At 36.7% G+C, this 23,348-nt stretch overlaps 1 protein-coding gene across 3 annotated transcripts in view; it reads right to left on the minus strand.

Annotated features, from left to right (window-relative positions):
* The window catches only part of LRBA (LPS responsive beige-like anchor protein), a 558,089-nt gene that overhangs the window by 368,657 nt on the left and 166,084 nt on the right, over positions 1 to 23,348 (minus strand). For all 3 annotated transcript variants that reach the window (XM_073341330.2, XM_073341331.2, XM_073341329.2), the window contains exon 35: positions 5,860 to 5,924. In XM_073341330.2, the coding sequence (XP_073197431.2) occupies positions 5,860 to 5,924 (65 nt within the window). The remainder of the gene's footprint in view (positions 1 to 5,859; positions 5,925 to 23,348) is intronic.

A 23,348-nucleotide genomic window follows, 5' to 3' on the forward strand; every position in this document is an offset into this window, starting at 1 on the left:
GCTAAATTTATTTCAGTGACAGATATTGCACTGACAACCACTGCATGAGATGCTCCTCCAATATGGGAAGTGGAGGGGGACTGAGGCATTATGGACTTCCTACTTTTCTACCATCAGCTGTGCCAAATTCAAGGTCCCAGACAGCCACTTTTCCCTGAAAGGTGCTGGCCACACTATTCAGCAAAGCACTTGAGCCTATGCTTAACTTTGAGCAAATGAGAAGTCCCATTCAAGTCAATAGGACTACTCAGGAAGTCAAAATTAAGCACATGCATAAGAGCTCTTCTGGATCAAGGTCAGACTGTTCAGCACAGGATCAAGCTACAGGTGAGGAGATCAAGCCACAAGTGAGCAGGTTAGGCACTTAGATTCTTCTGTGGTCAGGGTGAAAGGTGCCCAGCCATCTGGAGCAGAGCTAGGAATTTCCTTGCTCTGCACATTGCTGCTGACTGCACAGATAATCAGGTACAAGTTCAGGCACTTTCCAAGGTGGGAAAAGCAAAAAATAAAAACAGCAGAACAACAGAGAGTTAGGCACAAATAGAAAAGCTAGAGATGGAAAGATTTTAGAAGAATATTGCCAACTTCAGATCAACAAATTATTAACTTTAGTCCAAATTCAATGTAAGATCTAACGATGTGATATGCACAGCAACTGTGTGGACAGGCATTTCTGATGAGGTATTAGAGGGAGAGGTTTATGAATACTCCAGACTATGCCATAGCAGAGAAAGGACCCTATCCCATGAGAGAGGCTCAACAAACATGAGGGATCTGAGGCTAATGCAAATATTCCTATAATTATATATATACACACATACACACATACACACACACACACATCAAGGAGATTCTCTTGTCTTTGAGTAGAGGCATAAGTTGTACACTCAGAAGTATTATTTATGTCTTTAATGAGGTCTGTTTGTATACTGTGATACAAGTTTTAATTACTGCTACAAAAAAGTCTTTAGAACCATTCCAATGGAATAAAGACTTTAAGACACACTGTTCACTCAACAGTAAAAGAGCTACAAGTTCCTAAATTCCTAAAGGCAGTAGCTTGAACACAATAGAACCTCATTTTTCTCCATTTAACTAAAAGGAAAACAGCTAAAAAATAGGTGACTTTCAAATCAAATCTTGTTGTCTGATATATATATATATATATATTAGCTATTATTTAAACTAAATTAAAGCGTAGTTTGTGAAAGCCAAGCTAAGACTTTGCGCAATAGAGAGAAGATGGGAAATCCACATTCCAGTAAGGAAGACCTGATTGTCAGAAGATTTTTAAAAAATGTAAGAACATAAGACATGAGTAGAAGCCTTTACATGTTTATTGTCTGGTGTAAATAGCTTCATGTTGTTCTCATTTATTTTTAAAAAGCAGCTATTACTAGAACGATCTTACATAAAAACAATTAAGAATACTCAACTGACATTCAAAAAAGTGTTTTATGACATCACTTTGATGAGGCCAATGAATGAAAAGCATGTCCCTTCCATCGAAGTTCACGCCTCTGACCAATGCACATTTTTTTAAAAGGCTACTGGCATCCCCAAGCCCACTATCAAGAAGGACGAGTTTTAAAAAGGGTTATGAAAGCTTCAAACTTTTTGAAATACATATATTCCATCATGAGCAAAAAGCTTCAGTCTCTTCATTTAGGTGCAGCATACCTCATATGTTTTCAATTTACATAAAGATGATGAAACTTAACTCCATACAGAGACAAACAAAATACAATGAACTCAAAGCCACAGTTCGTAAAATGCTCACTTGCGTTGCACATGATTTTTTGCGAGTGTTAAAATATTCACTATTTGGTCTCCAGAGCGCCAAACAAATTCTCTTCTATCCCTCCCTCCAACACACCGTCAAGTTATAATTTTTAAATTTCAACACCTCTCCAGTACTGTTTGGTGTCTATGCCTTGATGATTTATTGTGGTTCTAACTCACACTTAACAAAGCAGCCACTACTATGAAAATCTAACTTGTTGACTGTAAAGAAAAAAAATTGCATATTACAAACCTATGATTTAAAATGGAAAGATCTAGTAAGCAGAGACATGTTAACATGGTAGTCTTGATTTTAAAAGAGAAAGACTGGGATGAATCAGATGCAGGTCCCATATTATCAGAATTCCCACAGTTTGGGGTTGGAGGCTGAGATAAAATTGCAGACTGGATAAACTGTTCTAGTCTGGACTTAGTTCTACTATATGATGAATGCGTAATTTCTTCTTCCTAAGCCTTTTCTGGTAAAACTAGCATCAGTGTGGCTGTTATTCTCCATTTCTTCATGAACTATCAATATTAACTATATTTTGCTATCTTTTTTCCACCACACCATTTGCATCTATAGCAACAAATTCTCTAATGCCCTTTTTTCCCTTTTGAGCCAACAGACCATTGCAAGTGAAAAGCAATTAAGGAGTTGGACAGTCTACAGCTATACTCTGTTTTCCAATTGATCAGTGTCACAGTAGCTGACTAACCAGTTTCAGGCCCAAGTATTTTAATTTTCACATTAACAAACATGTCTATGAATAGTCCGGGTGTGTGTACATATATCCTTTAGAATAAGATACAGAGTGTTATACGTTGACAATCTGTAAGTACAATGCATCTTGTTGATCTAAGTTAAGATTGTTATGTTAACACATAGGAATAAATACCTTAACAATGTTTGTAAGTTAATGTATGGACTGAAAGAGTAAAGCAATTTACCTCAACTAGTTATTTTTATAATTTTTAATACATAGTATTTTTTAAAAGGGTTTGATTAATGTAGTTTTAGGTAGACAAACTTTTTTTTTTTTTTTTTTTTTCCCAAATTGAAGTTAAACTGTTTCAGGTCAAACAAAGTGTTTCATTTGAGGAGTTTTATTTAATCTGTTAATTTTTTTAAATAAAATTGAAGTGAATTTTAAATTGAAAATAAAAACATTTCATTTAGTAAACACTGAAGCACAATATTAGAATTTAAAATTTTCTTTTTTCCTTGACAAACAGAGCAAATTTGCCACAAATCACAAAATGCTTCTATCAACCTGAATCTGCATATTTTTTGCAAAAAAAAATAATTTATTTGAAATACTTTGTGCAGCTCTAGTGGTCGGCTGATCTTTATTGGGGGTGGGGGAGGAGGATCGTCCTTACACATTATTTGAGTGATTAACCTTTTTTGTCTAAGATGCACAGCAAATATCTAGTCTAAAATACTATTTGAAATTAGAGAAAGATCAATAAAATCCCTACTGAGAAGGATCCCTGGGCTCTTTTACAATATAGCCATTAATACTAATTTAAACATTGGAAAAGCTGGTAACTAAAAGCTCCCATTCAGTAACAAAGTTATCACCCTAGATAGATGGAAACAAGATGTGGAATCCTCTCAAATGTAGTGAGCTCTTTCTTGTGCTAATTTTCAGAAAACAAATGTGTGACATAATGACCATGTAAAGCCATATTGTACCTTTTACAACATTTAACAAAGAAACTGCTAAATCTCTCTTTTTTATAAACTAAGGATTGTGTGGAGGGTTCCATGGTTGTGTGTCAATTTCCAGATCAAATTTTCTTAATTTACAAGATAAGTTTTTCCTAACTAACCTCCAACCTTTAGAACTCAACCAGGAATCTAAAAATCAAGCTAGGTTCTTTTCCTCAAACACACCCCATCACCAGTAATAAAGGTCTTTTGGCCAAATTCTGTCCTTAGCTATATCTCTGAGACCACAAGGTACTCAAATTATGCTACACCAGTACAGCTGCACAGGTAACTGTCTTCTGTGGAGTTAGGCAGCCCCATAATTGGTCCCATAATTTCTCTATTAAGCTTAACAACCGTGGTCCAGAATCAAAACCTTTATTTATTAAGGTAAAGCTGTTAGGGTTGCTAAAAATAAGGTTGTTGGAAAAATACATACTCTACTTAGAGATGGGAGATTTAGTCTGTAAATGGTAGTGGGAGGAAAGAGGAGTTATAGAATGCAATCATATGTTCTATAATAGTATCATTTTAATGATCATTTTAAAGCCACAAAGAATTAACAAGGCCAATTCAGCAATAACTTTAAAAGATTCTCTGAGTAGGAATTGAGGGAAGACCCACTTAGAGGAGAATACAGGGGACATTTTTAGGAATTTCTTTCCCTCTCCCATGAAAGTTGCATTTCCAGTTTATAAAACAGCTCAGTCATTTGAATCAGCCACAGAACAAAGTGACAATGAGACATTTTCTGCTAAACAAAAACACACTTACTGGTCTTCAAAGAATCATTTGTCTCTGAATTGGACATGACTGTTTTGCTAAATCTAAGCCATAAATTATTAACAGAATGTATTTGGGAGGGTCCATCTGTTTACAAGATTTTATAGTTTTTAAAAAGAAAATGGTTGAATTAACACCTTTATAGCAAGAATAGCTTCTGAAAACCTGATTTAAATGAGGTGAGTATCTACTAGGTAAATGCTACTTAGAGCACAGCCTTAGAAATTGATTTGTTAATGACACCCATCCTGCCCAGATGAACCTTACATTGTTGCTTACAGGCGTGAAGGATCTAGATGTTATCTATACTAATAAAACATTAATCAAGGGCCATATTTATAGTAGGCACTCTATAAATCAGGTCAAGGCAGGTCAGAGCTGCATAATAAGAAACAACTACAGGCTAGATCTTAGTACTGTAACTGAACACCCTTGTTACTTTTCTTTGGCCCTTGGGATCAAAACTAGTAGAGTGTTCCTATCCACCTCCGAATGGTGTTTCTCTTGACATAAACCCAAGTAAACTCATTCATCACGACAGTCATTACTTTTGCACATCTTGAGAATCTCCATAAATTTTAAAAGAAAAGTCTTAAATAGCCATTTCCCCCACTCCTAAGAAATTGAAGGATTACTTTCTATTGTACTAGGTTTGACACATCTGATAAATTTCACATGACATACTAAAAGAAAATTTTTTCAGCTGCTTTTCATTCAGTTTGTTTCATCACATCTCAGTATCTGCCCTGCTACTGCAAAGTTCATTTTCTAGTGTGATTGATTCTCATGCTCTTTAGTTACCAAGTAACAGGAATCTTTTTTATTTAAATAAAAAATTGCCTTTGTCACATTGTTCTACAGTTAACTAACTATAAAGCTTTTTAGCGAAAAGTAAATATTGCTCTTGGTCTGCTTTAACAATCAATTCCTAATGAAGGAAATATTGATAATTCTGATGAGTGCCACTGCAAGTCAAAGATCATGCCCCTGTCAACTGCTGTCATTTTCCATAAATCTCAGCAATATTATATAGATATTGATTGAGCATTAAACCTCATTGGTAATATTAAAAGGGGTTTTTTACATATATTTAAAGAAATACATTATATTATGCACTTCTGTCCTACTGTATAATGTACTTGGATTATAAAAGGACTAAGCCCTAAATAAATTAAACAAAAGTTAGTGTTACAATTCTTAGTTAGAACTCGCTCCCCATACACAAAAGAGTAGCTAATAAAAATTATAGCATCAGTGATATGAGCCCACAGAGAGAAGAAGAAAGAAAATCCGTAAGACACTGATGAGATAGAATGCTTATTAAAAAATTACAGGAAGAAACTTAAGATTCTGTAAGTTGCCATATTTTAATATTACAACTATCAAGAGTATTAAGGAATGCACAATCATGTTTGTAAAACTCAAAATGATTGATTGAGAGGAGAACTGAACTACTGATTTGCATCATAAACCAGGGAAAAATACTAGTATTTGCAGATCAAAAGTCTCAAACCTCACAATGTGCTGAAAGCTACGATCAGGGAGCCATCAAATACTCTGACATAAAACACAAAAGTTACCTTCCTTCGTTGACAAGTTCAATAAATGCTAGGCCTGCATTCTTCTGTATTGAGTTCTGCCACTCCTGTAAAGTAAAAGAAAGAAGCGGAAGCACTTAGTTTTATAAAAATAGGTGAAAAAACAACATACATATTCTAAGCAGAATTATCAGACTATAATTATTTGAGGAGAAAGCCATGGCATCAAGTCAAAGTAAGCTAAGAGATCCCTGAAAAAAACATGGACTATTACATATTTCTTTTGACTCCAGTTTATCTGCCTATTAACATCATGTGATGTCACAATCTAATTTCGAACGGGTCTCCTAATTTCTCTAGTTCACTGATGCACTAGTCTCTGCTTCAACGAATTTTGGTAATGTAGCGTATGTGTTAGTCACACTTCTTTCAGTTTCATTTTTAAGCCCTATCATTTCAAATACACTATGATTTTCCTTATTGTCCAAAGGATTACTTTACCTACATATTGGTTATATACTGGCAACACTGATGCCATCTTCTCGCAAAGATATAACACCACTCCCGCTCTTCTAAAATCAGTCCTATATTTTCATGTTATCAAGTATTAGATCATGGAGACCTGTTATCCTTCCAGATTTCTGTACATACTAACATTTTTCTAGGGGCACGGCTAAACCAGAGAATTTGTAGTGGCCCTGTAAACCATCTAATGTAGCCACTTTAAGCTGATTGGAGAGAGCTCTCCCATTGGCTTAGCTACTCCAGCCCCCACAATTGGCAGAAGCTATGTTGGCGGGAGAAGCTCTCCCACCAACATAGCGCAGCGCACATCAGTGTTTATGTCAGCATAACTTATGTCACTCAGGGGAGTGATTTATTGTCTCTCTCTCACACACGCACACACAGCGACATAAATTATGCCAACATAAGCTGTTGTGTAGACATAGCCTAAGTATGCAGCAGTGGCAGGAATGTTATATACTATATATTCACATTATGTTTAATGGGGCCCTAATGTGTAATAGCACACCTCCCAATATGCATTGTTTTCCCATGAAAGCGCCACACAGCCCAGTAACTCATTTGCTAATTCATGCTCCTATTCATGGAACTCATAAGAGTTCATCTCCCCTGCAATAACTTAAGCCCCTTTCTTGACAATGCCCTATAAAGGAACCATTCTTCAATGGCAGAGGGATGGCCGGATCTCGTGTGTCTTTTCCATATCTAACTTCCATGCGTTTTTGCAGTTTGGTCTGGTTAGAATTTTATGTCCACAATGTTCTTAAAAATCACACTCATCACTCACTTCAGCACTGTCATCATTGTCCTTTTAATCTCATCAGCACACACATGACAGACAGAAAATGTAAAAATGAAAAGGTTTCTTGAAAGCAATGGCATATTTCAAAGCACAGGACTTTTTTTCTGATCTCGAGACAGCAGGTGAAAAAGTCACATTCCTTCTCAGTTTCATTTATTAAAACAGCATGTATAATTTTAAATTCTCTCTCACAATCATTGTCACAAAGATTAGATCACACAACAAAATCAATAGCACAGTATTGTCTCTTTGTGCCTCCAATCCCAAGCAAGATAAAATTCAAGATTTTTTAAAATTCAAGCCATCAAAGAAAGGGAAGACATGGGAAATCTGAACTCTCATAGTTCTGATTCCTCAAGGTCTTAGGTGCTTTTACATATTGTATTAACATACTATAGTTTTGAAGAGCTCAGGGATAAAGCTATCTTTAGTGAAATGAGTGAGATTAGCATATATTATTTCTCATGAGATGCAATGAATTTTTACGACCATAGCTCAGTACCTTACATCCATTATCAAGCAATTTTAATTATAATCTTACCAATTAAGCCTCTACTTACTCACTGTATTTGAATTTTTTTTTTGCTCTACCTTGCTATGCACTAGCTTTCATTGTTATCACGTAAATCCTGCTGATGTTGCTCCTGGCCTACTTCCCCTAGCCCTCCCTACTATCTTATTACCCTCACCACATTGTTTTAAAATACTTTGTAAGCATCTTGAGATAAGCATCACTCCTCTTTATTAGGAAACACCTAGCACACTTTTGGGTGCTGTTAATATTATCAGCAAAAATCCCACAATAATGAATAAATACACAAAAGCTTTTTTCATCTTAAATCAAGCTGTAAATATTTAACATTGTATAACAAAGATAATGTAGTATATAGGGTTCTCCACAAACTTTACAGAAGCTCAGGAAAAGTAAATTAAAGAATTATTTTTCTGTTTATGACATTGTCCATCTGTTTCTTCATGCTAACAATGGCTTTCTTCTTGAACAGCACTGCAATGCTTTAAAACTTAATTGGTGAAGATGGAAGTTGCCAAAAGTGAAGAGAAAGTGCATTTATCATGATATCTTTCAGCATTTTTCTCCACATCAGAAACAATTATCAAAGGAGGCGTTAGTCTAAACAATTTCATAAACCACAGCTGAACACGCCCTAAAGCGAGCTTTAATAGTTGAAAGAGACGCTTAATGGTCATCGTCTTTCATGATCAATTCAATATTTCACCACAGCATATACACCCTCTACAACAATTATATTCACTATGCATCCTGCATTGTTATCGCAAGATCTTAGTTATTCATCTCCCAAAGGTACTGATGAAAAACATGTTAAAAGGCTCAAACTCAACCACTAATGCAACTAAATAACTACACAACACATTCAAGCACTTTGAAAAGGAAGGACTATAAGAACAGATCAACAAAGTCAATAATTTCATACTTGTTCTAAGCTCTACTTAATTGACTGTCATTTCCTGTGGCTATAAATGTTTACCCTCTAGCAGACATAAGCTACTTCTAATGCTCTTGGTCAGTGTACAATGTACAGTGAAGCAAAAAAGAACAGAAGCATTAAACACCATCATAAGCTCCAATGAAAATATTAATAAGCATTTGCAAGAGCCCTTGGGTCTGAAATTATATTTTATTCAAATGCTCTAATGAGGGAATTTCTGACCTTATAATTAATATTTCACCAGCCTTTTAAATGGGAGATGTAAGCACTTTGAAAAGTATACTAAAAGTGATCTAAATACACTGTGGTTTTTTTTAAATACTATCGCTTTTCTTGAAATGCTGTTTTATGACTTCTTTGAACAATATCAGTTTCATTAACAATATAGATTCTGGTACACCTCCCGCAGCAACATTACAGAAGGGGAACTATTTCTCTCACAATGTGAACAACATCATCAGCTGTTAGATAAAGCAGCAAGTTGTATTTACACTAAAAATGTTTTAAAATATATACCTAAAATTAATTCAAAACTAGCAGTGCAGAGTCAAGCAAGCTTGACAGCACAGCAGAAGCATATAAAGGCGTACTGCTCTTTGAATTATTTTGTTCTCACTAAAATACTGTTTAAGGGTCAAGACTGAGTTTATTCTTAACACTTTCTTCTTAGCATTAGTCTTCAAAACGAAGAACAAAGGTATAGGGTGAAATCCTGGCCCTATTTCATCCATAGTGTTTGGGAGGAAACAATGCACAAATTGATGAAAAAGTTCTTGTAACAACTTGATTAAAATAACCCTGGAAAGTGGGGGAGAGGGGGGGCACGGGGGAGAGAATCTTAGAAGCAGAAACAAAGAAAAAAAGAGGAAGAAAGTAGAAAACAGTATTTCAGTAACTTTAAAAATAACATTACTACAAGACACTTACACAATTGGAATTTAATTTAATGTCTATGACATTATAAAACCTCCCATTTTAATAAAAAAGGCGAATTCATAAATCAAAATTCAGAGTATTTAATAGCAAGACATACATAAATGAGTAACTCATGCAATATAACAAAAGGGGCTTGCAAATTTAAGAGTACCACTCTATACCTCTCAGTTGACATAAATGAACTTGCTAAATAAGTTCTCATACAGAACTAAATGGAGTAATGAATTTATAATTTCTTTGCCAATTTACTATTAGTCTCAAATTAAATATACTGCACTAACTAAAAGGTGGCTAACTTCATATTTTCATCTCATGATTTAATCAGGTACTTAGAATATGACCAATCTAATAATAAACACATATTGATAGTATCATACACTACACGCAGAAGCAGATTTATTGAAGCCACAAACATGTAACTAAGAATAAGTGACCCAATGACAATCAAAATTTTATATATATCACTGCAATTTTTGGTTCAGCTAGTGGGAAGGGCTCCAAAACACTTTCTTTCACACCCTCTTTTCTGGATCTGATTCTAGCCAACATATCATGCTCATGAATCCTATCCAGAGAAGAGCATAAGAAAGAAAATGTTTTGGTGCCCTTCCCACTAGTCATACCAAAAATTGCAGTGATGTTTACGTCAGAAGGCATGCTTGTCCTGAACACTATCATATAACACAAGAAGCACATATGGGTGGAGCCTAGTGTTAGCCTTGACCAAGTAACCTGTTAAAATACAAGTTGTCCTGCCAACACAAGGGTTTTTAAATGTGTTTGCTCATGCTTTCAAAAATTATCCTATTTAGATAAGGCCTATCCTAGCTTCTCTTCCAACCTCACCAATTCAAGTTACTGGTGGAAGTAATTGCCAGAATCCCCCTGTGTCACCATTTCTTTGTTCAAGAGTCCAGTGCTTCAAATAAAGGACCTCAGTTTGTGTAAGACATTGAAATTAACAACTTCACCCTGCATAGTACATCAGCTCCTGGCCAAAAACTTCCTGACCCTGTGGGTACCATATGCTGGCCTCTAGTCTATGGGTATGTGTACACTGCAATTAGCCACACCTGGCCTGTTCCAGCTGACTCAGGCTTGGGCTACAGGGCTGTCTAACTGAGATGTAAACATTCAACCTTGGGAGCCTGAGCTCTGAGACCCTCCCCCATCATGGGGTCCATTCCCTTTGCCAATCCCACCAAAGCGCCCATCTGGTGAACAAGAGAGGCCTTTAAACATCTGTACAAACCTTTTCTTTCAAAGGTACACCAGTAGCCATTTGATAGCATCAATACCATTGTAAAGGAAATGAATACTCTTTAACACTTAAATTTCCGTACTTTCAGTAAGCACAATAAAAGGATGTCTAGGAAAAAGGAGAATTCAGAAAAATGTTTCAGACTAGCAGTATCCAACGTTTTTGGCCTGATGGCTGAAATATTTTTTTAAATGGTCAATACTCAAAAGCAGATTCTCTGCTCCCCTTTGCCACTCAGGCAGTAAAACAATTAGAAGCCACCCATAAGCCCGTGGCATGGGGATATGTGTGGCATGGGGTGCCGTGTAGCAGACAGAGTTGGCACTGCTATGTCCTACACTGCCTTCTCTGCAGCTCATGATGTAGCGTGCATGCCAAGGGTGAGGTGGAAGTAGCTGCACTGTGGTGCCCTGAGGTTATCCCCAGCTGTTGTGTGGTCCCTAGAGAACCTTTGCTAGCCCTTAGGCTGCTGAAATCTAAACTAGGACTGAGGCAGAGAATCAGGGAAATACAACTAGTTGCTGGTTCTCAACTTCTCTTCTTTCACCTTTCTGAGGCTCCCAAGCAGTTGTGTAGAGAGGGGAGCCATTCTTTGCAAAGTGCTCCCCTAGGCTCAGATACAGCCAGCCACGCTCCATTCTGCTTTCCTTGGGGCTTCAGCAGACTGGCTACAACTACTCTCCTGCTCCCTCTTCCAAGTGTATTCTTGATATTGACTGAAAAGCGAGGCATGGCAGCAGTTCATCTGTGTAAATTTTCCCATATATAAGTGTGAAATTGAACCAAAACTTCATTCACTATACTGGAGAGTCAATAAGAAGTGTGATCATATATTTGTGTGTGTGTGTGTGTGTTTATACACACACACATATACATACATATATATATATATATATATACACACACACATATTTATATAAAATATACATATGTATGTATATGTGTGTGTGTATACACATATACACACACACACACACACACTTTTTTTTACTAGACATCTCTCTTTAATCTGGTAACTTCATCACTGATGAAGTCCAAGGAATCTCCTTTATGATAGTGATGAAACAGTTTAAAAATATTAAATATTACTTGAAACAGGAACAAAGAACATGTGTACGTAGCCAAAATTAAAATTAATGCCAAAATTTTTATCTTCACACTTTCAGGAAGCAGTTATTCCAAGTACATTTCAAATAAGAAGCCCAACATATAACAAGCTATAACACATACTATTAATTGTATCAAAATTCTGTATATCTAATTAAACAATATAATTACTAAGCAAACGTGTATATCTTCAGCCAGACATCCATAGATCGGTAGGTAGGTAGATATAGATAGATACTGATTTATTTTAAATTTGCAGAATGCTTTACCAATAGCTTGTGGATAATTCCTCCCCTCCCCCATCAGTTTTAAGTTATATGAATATCTCCACTGCTCCACATTCGTATTTTTAAAGCATTTTCCAGTGTGTTTGAAATTTAAATCCAGAAGTGAGAAAAAAAGGTGGCAAATCAGTAGATACTTCATCCTTTGCTGTATAGCTTATGGGAAGTTTTAAATCATTTATTTCAATAACGAAAAAAGTGAGAAGGATGACTTCAACCCTGACAAATGTGAATGAAGCACCAAGGAACAGGGTGAGAAAATGTGTTAACATATGGCTAAGATACATGTTATACACTAGACTAAAGGTCAGATCTGCACAAACAGCGTGCCCGTGGAGGGATACAGTAATCTTTAAGTGCCTGAAGTAAACTATCAAGAACTTTTCAACAGTGTTTGCACTTGGTGTCAGCACTCTCTCAGCACTACATCCTCTACAAGCTTTGGTAAACTTGGCAACAAAGAGCGTAGAGTGAAAAGGAGCTGACTATCTTAGCTGATTCTTCATAGCGTGTAAGGGAAACTATATAGTAAACTGAACAATTGTCAACCGACACAAACCTATGTACAGTCCAAGTACAGCAAACTGTTTTGACACGTGTAGCTGCAACTCCACCAAGGGTGAAATCCTGGCCTCAATGAAGTCATTGGGATTTGAGACCAGGATTTCATCCTGATTTAAGCCAAATAAAGCTGAAGAGGGAAACCCTATTTAGACTTTCCGCACTAAAAGTAAACGTATGTACTGGTGTAAGTAGATGTTAAGCACTATAAAAGAACTGCAAAGCTACAAAAGTATGTGATGTCTTTCAAAACAAAAGTACTGAAGAAATAAATCTTCAAATTCACTGACTTTGTGTAGATCATGCATAGATATATGATAGATATAGATAGATCATAGATATATGATAAGAAAAATGTCTAGTATTGACAAACTATCAAAAAAGGAATTTGACAGCATAGAACTAGATCTGAATTTTGACAATTACACAATACAAAGTACCTTGCAAGAAATATTTACTGCTGTTCCAAGCATGTAGAAAGTTGATGAATTGTTAAAAGAAATTTGGCCAAAAAATTTCAATAGTTTTTTTTAATTTAAAGATTTACTCATTATGATATTATTCCATACTAAACAATGGCCCCTTTATGTCAGCCTTAACTTCGCGTCAATCTAGCCGAGTCAAGTTCTCTCACTAATCAGTAAAGAGGATTTGATTTCAACAAGGGTGATAAAAGTTGCTCTAACCCTACCCAGCTACAAGCTCTCAACAGATGATCATCATTAAGCCTCTATCAAGGGTCCACGTAATGAAGCTCTACAAATGTGTCCTATTAGTACATAGTCCGTCTGTTTGGCAACTCCAGTCTTCAAGAGAAATGGCAGCTGTTGCCCTCCAAGGTCTGAAGTCAAGTCTTTAGGGAATCTGAAAGCCCAACTGGAAAAAGCAAGGCCTGTTCATTAGAGACTGCTCCAGGGGAAACTTGCAGGGCTGCCATTAGAACTATATAAAAGAGCTAATTATTTTTATAAAAGACTTTAAAACTATCAAATGCACTCAGATACAATAAAAAGTATTTATTGCTTGCATTCCATTAAAAATACCTTTTTTTTTTTTAACAAAAAGCAAAGCAGCTAGTGACAGTGTACAACTAAAGCTTTTGTATTAAGCAATATTAATAAGGTGGCAGAAAAGGGAATATGTCACTGGGTACAAAATTATGTAAAACATATAGATGAAATCAGAATTTTTAAAATATTTGGATTTGGTATGAAATTCACTTGATTCCATTAAGTACATTTGAAATAATAACATCCAAAGACGTACGTACGTACGTACGTGTGTGTGTGTGTTTGCGTGCGTGTGCGCATACTTCCCTGAAAAATGCAAGAACTGGAAAAAAAATTAAGGTACTGAGAACTGACTTGACTAACATTCTTCTCAATTCTGCTGATTTTTTAAACCAATAGCAATATGAGTAGTTGGAAATGTCAAGGATGTGTCCAAAAATATATCAACACATCAGTTTTAAAAACTGTATTTGGCCCAATGAGTATCACATTAACACTGAGCAAAGGACACAGAAAAGAGGAGGAAAAAAAATGTTAAAACTATAATGAAACACTTGTGGAAGAGTTGGAACACAGTTTATCTTAAGAAAGCAGCTATCCTTGTCCCATCTCATTTTCTGTGCATTTTTGACAAGTAGATATATTTTATTTACATTAGAAAGTTATTTTTTAACATTTTAAATCATGCTATGGAATCAATGTTTCGTGTACTGAAATATTTTGCCAGCTGTATACCCTGATAACACTGTATGTATTGAATTCTAAAAAGGTAAAAACAGATCACTACTACAGAATATTTATTACATAGTAACAAATCTTTTAAAAGTGTTATATGAAATTCATTAGTGTTCCTTAATCAATTCCTGGATCAACATGCACATTAGCTTCTGACAGCCTAATTCAAAAAAGCAATTACAACCCCAGTCCTTATGTAAAAAGACGACAGAAAGCAACTATGTTAAACCAGTTAAAGAGAATGAAAATGTAAAGAAAACAGATTAAGAATGATTTATATCAATGCCTAGTGCTGAAGTTAATTACAACTAACCCAATAAAATAGTGCCTTTATTATTGTACAGCAAGTAATAGCCTTAGACACAGAAAACAGAACTCTTTCTGCTGACTTTTGCATGCTCAATTCCACAGCACACTACATTAAGAATTAAACAAGTAGTAAATAAGCCATACAGAAACAGCAGTTTTTAACTAAAAGCAGAAGACTCCCCTGCTGTTTAACCATTTGGGGTATTCCATTGTGAACAGTGCTTCCTACAAACTGGCATTATGTTATGTGGTAAATGCCTAAGATTACCTTATAATGAGAATTTAATTTCAATACCTAAAATTAGAGTTCAACTCATAAGCTTTTATAGATTCTGAAAACAAACTTCATGCATTTAAAAGTGTGTTAACCTGCTTACTGAAGTACTAGATTATTCAGTGAAATACTAAGTACAATTTCATCCTGCAAAACAATACACATCAGTTATACTATAAGAATTTTAAAGAGTAACAGGTAATTGACTTTTTCCTTGCTCTGCACAAATTTGACCTGACAGACACTTACTACGTTAAATATTTACACACACACACAGTGGTGACATTAATTTCATACCTCCATAAGATCTTACAATAGGTTGAGCCAGTGTAATCTGTGGTGGTGCACAATATTTCTAAGAAGAGATCGTGGAATAGGAAATGAATTAACTTTTACCACCAGAATGTTCGTATAAAATTACCAAAAAAGGCAACCATGTAATACAAGGCTACTGCTCATTCAGCAGGGTCTGGTGACAATCACTATAGCTCCAGGTCTGTGTCACCAGAACTCTGATAAAATCCTCTATATTACAGCAATTTTAAAATCTGATTTTAAAAGTTGAAATATTTATACAAAAGGCGTTTGTAGTTTAACTTATATACATTACTCTAAATCATTACTTGAGAAGTGTCATTACATCCATAAAAATAAGACCACATTGAGAAGTGACAGACTAGTATTTAGCACAGAACAATCCCTCTGCTGTCCAGAGCCAGCAACAGACTATAGATTTGAATAAAACTGAATCCATGGATCACTGGTTTTAGATCCATTGCCTGTGAGGGAAGAGGCAGTGAGCAAGCTACCTGGTCTTTCTCTCTAGTTAGCTGTTGCCATGACTCCTCAGGCAATGTCATCAGGGGGTCAGGATTGAGTTCAACTAGCAGCAAAGCTTCCCTACTGCAGAGTTTCCTCCCCAGGTTCTTTCTTCACTGGCTATTGTTAATGCTGAGAGAGGAGGCAGGAGCATGAGAAGAAGAATAGCTAGGATATTAGCTAAACCTTGTTGTAATCCTCAATATCAGTGCAGGACTCCAGGTGTCAAACAGTTCTACGCTAGATAAAGGTGCAACGTAATTAAAGGAAAAAATTAGGGCAGGAAAAGTAGTTAGGAAAACCAATGAGGAAAAAGGACAGATTGAGTGAACATCCCAGGAAAGAAAAAAGAAAAGGTTCTATAGAAAGAAGTTGTGGGTGAAACATAGTAAATGTACAATTTTTAATTTTTTAGAAATGGAAGCAAATCCAGGGCTGGCTAAATTATGTTAAAACAATTTCTGCTTGTTGATCTCAGTGTTCATTTGCTGGGCAGCCAATTTTAATTTTTGAGATTTTGTAACATTAGTCCAGTCTTCCTTGCAAATGGCAGATTATTAATTACAAGGCTTGGAAAACCATAACACACTTATAGCTGTACAGTTGCATTGGTGGTGACAGACTGATATCACCCAGAACAACTTCCAGAGACAACAGAGCAGCAGCAATTGTCCTGCCCAATGTTAAATAAGGTTTAACTAAGTAAGGCAGAATTCAAGACAGTAACTGGTGAATAGCTTAAAAATCATAAAAGTTCTTCCTTATTACCCCTTCCCTACCCCTCAAATTTTTGTCTTGATATAAATCCTTATCAACAAATTCATAAAAAAAACATGCACAAGACTCGCTGGAACACATTCATATCTGTCACCAGGTATCAGTACTACCCATACATTTGAATGAATAGCTCTTTAGGACTTACCGGTATGCAACCCTTCCCTGGATCACTACCCTCACTGTCTCCAGCCCTCCCTCTTTCTTTTGTCTTTCAATCTACAGAACTGCAATAAAGGAATTTAAACAACACAACCAAACAAGAAAAAGTTGTACAATTAACATGAGATTTGCCACCATCACACTGTGGATTCTGCCTGTGTGTTCTATTCCTTTCCCCTATCCTTTGTCTGTCTTATCTATTTATACTAAGCTCTTCCATGCAACAACTGTCTCTTATTCCATGTTTGTATGTTTCCTAGCACAACAGAGCCCCATTCTCGGTTAGCTTCTACACACTGCCACAGTAAACATGATAAATAATCATGCTGGGCTGCACTAGCAAGCAAGTCTCTCCTAGACTTATCTGGTACAGAGTTTAAGAAAACAAACATGTCCCTTACATACGAGGAGAAAAATATAAGCAATTCCCTACATAAAAACAAAGGGCCCTGGAGGAAGTAAAACTGATTTCCCCCTCCCTAATTTTGTATCATTTTTATGAACAGTGGGGATCCAATATGTGACACAGATGCACCCCAGTTTCCTACTTGTGGCAGCACCATTTGTGAAATATAAGATTATACTGCTTTCTTGAAGGATCTCAAAGCATTTTATGAAGATTAATTAACCTCACACACATTCTTTGGGTGGGTTAGATGGTATCCCGATTTCACAGATATGAAAACTGAGGTACAGAGGGTTTGAGTGGCATGACCAAGAGTTAAACAGCAAGTCTGGTTTAACCACTAGACCAGTGCTTTTTCTAGCATAACATTCAGGTTGGAGACCATTTTCCATCCAATCTTGAATTTTTTTTTTAACAACTGTATTGAAAACATCAAGAATTAATGTGGTCAGATAACATGCAAGAAAAATTGCTCTTTTAATCAGTGTAAAACCAGAGACAAGTGTTTCCATACTCTGGACTTTTCATAATCTTGGATTTGTCCCTTCACTACCCTCTCTCTTTCTCCATAGTCTCAAATTTAACAGACTAGCTGTAAAACAGCAGGGTGTCAAATTAAAGCACACTTTATTTTCAGAGGTCTCCACACTTATAGGCTGACTTCCTCTCAGGAAGAGTTCCATTTCACTGCATAGCCCAATCAGCAGGGAGCTCACAGAATTAAGTGCCAGTTGATATTACTTTGTTTTACATTTACCACCCATGAGAATATTGTTCAAAGTTCTAGTTAGAAAGCCAGCATGATATCATCCTTCTGACTAGACTGCCAAGCCACAGGGTGTGCTCTCACTGCACAAAATTCACCTTAAATGGTGGTGTTTTTTTAAGTCCTAGTGTGCTGGTGAAGCAACGGGATGCCTTTTACTTCAGAGAAGTCTTGCTTCTATAGCTAAATTATGATCCCCTAGTTCTGAACATCTGCAGCAATGTACTTTCATTTCAAATTAAGCTGTTTTTCCCCAAGCTTCTCATTTATATAAGAGTCTACTTTCCTCCTTAAACATATAAAAATATATTGATTCATGAATCATATGTACAGAGCAGCACAATTTTACATTTTATGGGCTATAATTTCAAGTTGAATAGACATTTTAAGGTAAGTCAAAACCTAAACAAGCTTTTGGATTTCTGACTCTATTCATGTGATTTTCAATTAATAATACTTTTCTTCTCTCTTAAATGAACCTACCATACCTAGAAAGCCTAAAACTGAAATAAGTAAACTGTATTTAATAAGGATCATAACTAAATAAAAACTCAAATCATACTCACTATGTTCACTCAAAAATGTACTGTAGGGAACAAGTGTGCTTTGGTAAGGTGACCTCATAAAAGTCTCATCCATCTCTAATTTGTATGACAAATTATTTCAAGCAGGGGATATTTTTTTTGGTACTGTATTTGAGACATTCTAGATATATAATCCATATTTCAAAAGCACTATTCAATCCTTAAAGCATACAGTCTCTTTTGCAGAAACAAAGCTTCAAATATAAAAACTCATTCCAAAACAAAAGTGGAGCACTGGCATTACTGTGCATGCTGGTTAAAATTGCATTTGCCACAGCTACATGTGTATCTCCATTTTATCCATTTTTGATACAGTTTAACTACATAATCATGTATGACCTGAAAAATAAAATACAATTATATCTAAAAATGTATCTCCTTGTAATATGGTTGGTTTTTTTTTTAATAAAACTGTGCCGTTAATTACTTTTCAGCCAGCAGCAGTTTTCCTAATGTACAATTCATGTAAGCAGACCACAAAATTAACTAAGGTGACCTGTGTGCGCCAGCAAGTTTTCCTCATTACCATCACAGTTATTCTGTCCCACGCTGCAAAGAATGGTTTAGTAAATACATTTCATATATACAACACTAATAGATATGTCAAATACATATATATGGCTACAGTTGGAGAAATATGTATGCTAGTATATTGCATTAAAGACTGAATGCTTATATGTAATTTATGGTAGATTTTTCAGGTATTCTTATTGAATTTTTAAAAGTAGTTTCGTAAGTTACTGAATGATGAAAAAAATTCCATTGTGGAATGATTTGCTTAAAATCTGAAATGCCCTATCCCACTATTCACCTTATCAGAACATCATGACTGAGCCCCCTCTCCTGCACATTTTAGGAAGCCCACATGAGAGAGGCTCTTTACTGTTAACATTTGAAGCTGTATGGCTTTTACCTTAAAAAAAGATAGATAGCAAATAAAGCACGGAACTCTGCCTCTTCCACTGCACACCTGCTCTATTTTTTCAGTTTATAACTGTACCCAGAGTGGCCTTCCTTAGCTGAGCACAATCACCCGCCACCACCTCAATGCAAAATGCACAGTGTGATTTTTGGTACATCATGACTAGGTCAAATTTCAACGAGTTTTCATTAGTAAGCCAGTTCTCTCCTCACTGAGGACTATTTCCTTGTCAAATTTAAACTTTTTACCCCAAAGTCATTTAAGCAACAAAAAGTATGAAAAATATTACAAATATTTTTCCTTCATTTTCATATTCTAACACAGTTTTTGTTCATCTTAAAACTTTAATTCGTATACATTCCCCATTTGGGGAGAGAGTAAGCCTGGAAAATTTCACCCCACAGATAATAGTTATGGAAAGATATAATCAACAACAAACAGAATGGTAGAATAACAACATTCATTCAACTTTCACTGCAGCGGTCACTACCAGGCATAATGTTACTGCCACATAGTCAATGCATCACTAAGTCAAGAACTAGGCAATTACCATTCATGAAGTATTGGCAGATCAACCTCAGCACATTTTAACCTATTTCCACAGCTTGTGTAATAGCAAGGGTTAAACTATACGCCTTCATTGATTTCTGACCAAAATGCCACGGGCTCTACATAGAAAGTCAAAACTGTGTTTTCTAAACTTCTACTGAAAAGGTGACTGCACATCCAGTGCATGAGCTACAAGTTATGTCCATCCATATTAGGTGCCTATATACCTTTATACACTAAATAGAGTTGAATATAAGGGAGCTAAAATGTTGAAAAACTATAATGTTTTAAGTGCATTGTTTGATGGCCACACTGATAGTAAACTCCTCCATATTTTCCTCAAACCACCCACTCCGCAAGCTCCTGAAAAAAGAGAATGACTAGAAAGTGAACAGATCCTGGCTCTGGTCAGACCAAAGTGAGAGAGAGCCTAACTGTTCTACAGCTGAGGGCCCTCCATGGAAAATGCCCTGACAGAAACCCCTTCATTTAAACTGGGAAGGGCAACTCTATTTCAAGCATCTCCACTGAGCCCAACTGCAGAAGTATATCACCATGAGAAAGGTGGTTTTTCAGGTAACTGGGCCAAAAACCTTGAGAGAACCAGAACGAAACCAATTCAGAAGTGAAACTCCATCCAAAAAGCAGGCAAAACACATTTTACACTAGCGTTGGTTTCCAAGTGGTCTTAGAATGCATTACAGTAATGTAGTTTTGAGGTGACAGAAATGGGTGAAATTTTTCAAATAGTTTATTCACTGAAAAAATGCAATTTTGTTTGACTTGAATTTGTTAGTGAATTTGACAAGAATTTGACAAATAATTTCAGCCCCCATAAAATTTTTGGCCTACATTCACAAGCAGATGCTTCACCGAATGGCTGGTGCTGGTAGCATCTTGTTCCCTTTATATTCCTTAGCTCAGTGGTTTGGGTATTCAACTGGGATGTGAGAAACCCAGATTAGACTTCCCCACTGTGGAACAGGAGGATTTGAAGCTAGGTCCCTGGCCAGGTGCTCTAAAGGTTGGGGTGGGGCTGATCAACAATCAACTTTTCTCTACTTTTTTGATTCAACATTTCCAAAAAAGTTTGGATTCAGTCTGATCCAAACCAATTTTCTTTTCTTTTTTCACATTTTAAAGCCGTCAGCAAACAAACCAAAACCTGCAGTAATTCTCCCTGCTCTAGTGACAGATGAATGACTTGCTGTAGCAAGGTCTACATCTCTTCTTAGTCACAGACAAGAAAATAAACTCAGGCCTGGTTTACACTTAAAAGTTATATCAACTTAGCAACATCAGTTAGAGGTGTGGAAAAAAACACATCATAGACAGATAGCCATGCCGATAAAATTCGGAGTATAGATACAGTATGTCATTCGGGTAGATGCTTTTCCTATACGAACAGAAAATCTCCTTTTGTCAGTGTAGGCTGTGTCTACACTAGGGGGCTATGCAGGCACAGTTATGCCAACACAAAGTCCATAGTGAAGACATAGCCTTAGCCATGGCTAAGGCTAACAGAGCATCTGGTAGAAGACATTACAAATGGAAGCCACAATCCAAGACTGAGGTATGGGAAACAACTCAGAGAGATTCTATTGGTTTTCAAAGAACAGAGCTTCAGACAGCTAACTATTAACCAAGCTCTACTCTCAGACAGACACTGGGTAACTGACATAGTTGAATCAAGTGAGACAGAGAACAGTGTATTGTCAGCGTCCTACAGACTCCACACTCCATGTGTAACTGCCAGCTGCTAAACATATTTGTTGAGTAAGATGGGTGACAATGAAAGAGCCCACAGGATGGAAGAGCAATTGTCCAGAATTATCCCCTAAAACCTCTCTCTCAAAAAAAGAAGTTGCTCAAGGGTGACTCCTTCCCCTTCTGCTAGAGAATGCAGATGTATTCAAAACACCCTGTCATCCCCGGTACTGACAGCCAGTTGCGACCTGACGTGGTAGTCACCGATGAGGCCCAGAAAAAGATCATCCTCGTCGACGTCACGGTCTCCTTTGAGGACAGGACCCCAGCCTTCCGCAAAGCCCAAGCTCGTAAACTGGAAAAATACGCCCCCCTGGCTGACACCCTGAGAGCGAAGGGCTATGGGATGCAGATGGATGCCCTGATTGTCAGAGCCCTGGGTGCTTGGGACCCCTGCAACGAACGTGTGCTGCGGACCTGTGGGATTGGTCGATGCTAAGCACGGTTCATGCGGCGCCTCATGGTCTCACCACCATCCGATGGTCCAGGGACATCTACATCAAACACATCACTGGCCACTGACAGTACCAGGAGCCGGAACGACATTGTGCATCAACTATGAGAAAGGGACCGAGAGACTTTTTTCCATTGGACCATATGAACTGGAACCATAAACTCACTGAACATTAAATCTCATCAAATGAGGGTAAATCTATCCTCATCATCGTATCCACTCATTATACTCTACACCTGAACATAGCCATTATATGAACAACATACCCCCATATCTCAATGTCTGTACTTTGACCCGTTAAGCTTTTACCCCCAATCGGGGATATTGCAGATTATGTATTCCTTATGCCACCTGATCCTAAACCAAACTTCGCACCCCTTGATAATCTGTACCTTATTCCCTGATAACCAGAAACTTCTACGCTTAAACTCTGTACCATTTTTTTTATTTTATCATCGTCTTAATAAAATTATTAAATCAAAGTGATCTAAAGAATTAGCATGGACACTTGAGCCTCTTCCTTAGCTAGGAGGAGATATCAATCAGGACAGTTTCTAACCCACATACAGTCCTAGCTTCTCAATGACTGGGTTTAAGTGCAATTCATTCATGTCACTGCATTTGCAACTCAAAACAGCTTAACCTCTTCAAAACTGCAGGAGATTTTAAAACTTTCTTTGAAAAAGAATCAGTTTTGATCTTCAACCTCAATGTTAATTTCTCCAAACCAGCTGCCTCCCAGGTCTCAGGCAACAGCAGACCCTACACGGAAAACTCACCATGAAGAACAAATACCACAGCATGATCTTCCAGTGCTGAGCAGAGAAAGAGTACAAGGGAACAAAACTTTTTTCTACTACCAGATAACCATATAATAGTTCCCCTGGCAGAGGGAGCCCCGGTAAAGTTGCCTGCAGTGGCTGGCACCCACCCTGGAGTGACTTATCAGAATTCCATCTTATTGCTGTGACTATGGTGTGTTCTACACTAAGCAATTTCCCAAAATATAGTAAGATTCTGTCCATGCCATGAAGAGCTCAGAATTTAAGAAAATG

Source organism: Lepidochelys kempii, chromosome 4 (genome assembly GCF_965140285.1).
Source record: "Lepidochelys kempii isolate rLepKem1 chromosome 4, rLepKem1.hap1, whole genome shotgun sequence".
Classification (NCBI taxonomy): domain Eukaryota; kingdom Metazoa; phylum Chordata; order Testudines; family Cheloniidae; genus Lepidochelys; species Lepidochelys kempii.